The following is a 3789-nucleotide window of genomic DNA, read 5'->3' on the forward strand; positions in this document are numbered from 1 at the left end:
TAAAGTTTTTTTTTTCATAAAATTCATTTTTCAACGAAGTAGAATGATTTTTGTTTTCTAGACAATCATTACATAAAATTAAATTTTAGGTAATGCAATCAAACATACCCTAATTGAATTTATAGAATTTACATGTGATATCGATCATGTGCCAAGTTGATTGGATCAAAACTATATTTGTATAGACAAAATAAGAATAATCATGAACATAGGCATGGTTGAGACAATGTTTCTATGTTTAAGTTAACAAGGAATTTGAGAGAGGGAGAAAGTGCTTGGAAACTTGTGAGAATAGTGTTGATCACAAGGAGAATGAGCCAGCCTTACCCAAATCACAAAAGATTAATTTATTCCTCTTGGTTCTATAAGTCTAAAATTGAGTTGGAGTAGAATTGCTAAACTTGGGTTGCATGAAAATGTAGATGGGGAACCAATATGAAAAGAAATGAAAACGTGGTAATGATATTTTTTTAAAAAAAGTAGAAAATAAAAATGTAGAGAAATGAGTAAATAAAAAAAATATAGAGAATTTTTTATAAATATAATTTTTAATATGAAAAATTATAAAAAATAGTTATTTAATCTAAAAATAAATATAAATTTCATAATGCATTCAAATAAAAATTAAAAATTTTGAGTTAGAGGTGGATTTTTTCCATCTCTAACTTGGTTAAAGATAAAAAAAAAATTATGTGTCTAACATTTTTTTGGATGAAACGTTTTTTTAAAATTACAAAATAATTTTAAAATATTTCTGAAATTGCAGAAATAGCTCATAATTTTTTTTTGAGAAAACTCCAAAACGATGCCCTCCAAGACGTCCCTGTGATTATACTCTAAATGAGTATGAGTTGTCTTGTCTTAGGTTTACGTAGATTGTCACACGTAATTTCAACTAGATCTATTCTAGATCCAAAGTTTGAACTTACTTAGTCCCTAGCTAGTCTCTAAGGATTGCCCCAAGTTGAGAGTTCATCGATCGGGTAGGAATTGCAAGCCCTAATTAGGTGATGGCTTAAGGGATAGATCATTCCAGACATTCTATTGTTTGGATTGTAGGCTTAAGGGATAGATCATTCCAGACATTCTATTGTTTGGATTGTACTTATAATAAAGTCAATCCTTATTTTATCCTAAAAATATTTGGATGTTCATCTTTAACGAATTAGATGGGTACATTTTACTTATTTATTTCCAAGAAATCCAGAGAGATTTATTTGATCTAAAACCTTAGCATTAAGCAAGTTTTAGGAATCTTATAGAGTTTAAACCTTTGATATGAAACCAAATAAGCCTCCAATGCATAATCATAATTGAAATCTTATTCACTAAACATTGCCAATTACCTTAATTATTATAGTGGCTTTAATTCACAAGCAATCTCTCAACAATTCAACGAACTGTAAATTAGTTTACACTTGGGATAATCAACAATCAAACGAACCACCATGCAAACTTACACTTGCATGGAGTCAGAGAATCGAAAAAGGTGACGCACCAGAGAAGAGAAAATTAATGATATTTTTGGAACACGATCAACCTCTGGGGACTCGAACAATCTAGTTCGCAACCTTGCAGTTCATCCGAATCTCACCTTCATATGATCCAGTGATAACATCAATGGAACCCATCTTCACCATTGCAGCCGCAAATTTCTTAGCCCAAGCCCTGCCATTCCTCGCATTGTTCTTCACCATCCAGGCAGTAGAAGGGCTTGTTGAGAGCGTCTGGTCCGATGTTAGCAGCCCTCTATGGGCCTTTAAACCTATGTAATACCTGTTATCCAATCTGTTTGGTGAGAGAGAATCCAGTGGCATGGTGGGGTTAGACTTGGATGACGGCGGAGGACACTTCTTCTTCAGCTGCCTTGCGAATTCGGGATCCATTGAAGGGTCCTGCGGCTGAGTTGCATTGAAGGAGTAGAGGCGGTTGGAGAAGGAAGAACAGTGGGAGACTCCAATGGAATGGGCTCCCGAGAGGGTCACCATTTCATCCACAGAGAGGCCCTTCTTGGCAAAATTTTCTTGGAGCTGTTTGGCGTCCAAGAAAGGAGGAGGAAGGTTGCCGGAAGGGTCGTCTTTGAGGGAAACTCTGCCGTCTCGGCGCCCCGCCGGCACCGCGTAGTTGATTCCTCCGGCCATGGAGGCGCTGTCCCTTGCGGCAAATGCTAGAATGTCGGAGCAGGAGACTGTTTTGGGGCATCGAGCTTCGAGTTGGGCTTTGGCTTCATTGATCACCTCGAAACCTCTCAGGCTCCCTCTGTTTGCCGGATGCTCCTTCTCCGACTGATTTCCCGGCGTCGAATCAAGAAGCACAGACCCATCACAGCCCTGAAAAATTAATGCTTAAATATGAATTAGATATTCATTATTGCAAGCAGTACTTACACGTATAACAACACAAGAAGGGTCCTCAGACCAAAAGCCATAGCTAGCTGAAGTGATGATCGGATTCGCTTACCCTGACAAAGCAGTCGTGAAAATGCAATCTAATGAGGCCTGCAGCGATGCCAGGGTTCTTTGAAACAGCCTTCATCACAGCTTTTCTCACTATGAACTCGGCGGACGGGCAGCTCGACCGGTAAAACCCAACCCTGAGCGGCGGCGCCGCTGCGGATGCAGAAGCCAGCGTCCACACTGTGAGGAGCAAGAAAACCAAACGTGGCTGCTGTAGCACGAAGGTTTTCTTGCCGATGAATCTGCAGGTCGCCATTAGCCAACCAATCTGGAAGAACAGGAAAGAAAATGGAGTGATTGTGGTGTCGAGTATGTGCTAGCAATTAATGAACTATATATATATAGATGGAGAGTCACAAGTAACGAAGGCTGAAACTGTCATAGTTTGAACACTTCCATGGCAATGGAGTTGAACCTCCTTCCATGGCACTTTCCATGTGTCCTTTCACAATTATTTTGTCCATTTCTCTCTCTCTCTCTCTCTCTCTGTGTGTGTGTGTGTGTGTGTGTGTATGCTCATCATCTCCTTGACCTTCAAGCTTTCTGAAGCCACGAAGAGGAGAATTAATCAACGAAGTACGAAAGCAACACAAAGTACAAACTCGAGAAAGTGTCAGACAAATATTATCTGATCAGAAGAGTATATATTTTATTGCAATTAGCTGCCAATTAAATATTAATTAATCAATTAAGAGGCAGAGAGAATGATAAACATATATTATACTATATTAGTTGAAGTTGGTGGAGAAGCAGTAGAGGGTCAGCTAGCTCAGCTGTGGACAGGAGGCCTCAATCCGTGTGGCTTAATCAGCAAGAACATTGAGCTGGAAATTAGCTACTGATCTGTGGCAACTGGCAAGCCCTCTTGTCCACTTAACTTACAGTGATTAATTAATCTATAATATACAAAATCATCATTCTGTCATCTTAATTGATAATTCAATTAACACCCAATTGCAATAGAATACACATACTGCCGCATCCCTTGTTGATAAAAAATGGAGGGCCGACCCTTAGATAACATTTCTCGAGTTTGTGTTGCTTTCGTACTTTGTTTATTAATTATCCTCTTTGTGGCTTCTCAAAGCTTGAAGGTCAAAGAGATGACGAGCATACAGCAGAGAGAAGAATGGACAAAATTATAAGTTTGAACCGCCGGCGCCGGTGGCTCAACATCATAATCAGTTGGCTTAAGTTGATGCATGATACAAGTTCTAATTTTGGTTTTGCTAGCTAGCTGTACTACGCCTGACTATCTCATCTCTATCTAGGTAAATGACCTAGTCGCTCATTTGCGGCTCAATGTTCAGTTTGACAGGAGTTTCTTCGTAAG

At 38.9% G+C, this 3789-nt stretch overlaps 1 protein-coding gene across 1 annotated transcript; it reads right to left on the bottom strand.

The window, feature by feature from the left end:
• Positions 1 to 1321: 1321 nt before the first annotated feature.
• LOC127810197 (peroxidase 5-like) lies at positions 1322 to 2958 on the bottom strand. Its single transcript, XM_052349533.1, has 3 exons — positions 2814 to 2958; positions 2461 to 2724; positions 1322 to 2330 (listed from the first exon to the last, which is right to left on the bottom strand). Exons 2-3 carry the CDS (start codon positions 2710 to 2712, stop codon positions 1560 to 1562), a joined length of 1023 nt encoding a protein of 340 aa, XP_052205493.1. The 5' UTR covers positions 2713 to 2724; positions 2814 to 2958; the 3' UTR covers positions 1322 to 1559.
• Positions 2959 to 3789: the final 831 nt, after the last annotated feature.

Source organism: Diospyros lotus, chromosome 9 (assembly GCF_014633365.1).
Source record: "Diospyros lotus cultivar Yz01 chromosome 9, ASM1463336v1, whole genome shotgun sequence".
Lineage (NCBI taxonomy): Eukaryota > Viridiplantae > Streptophyta > Magnoliopsida > Ericales > Ebenaceae > Diospyros > Diospyros lotus.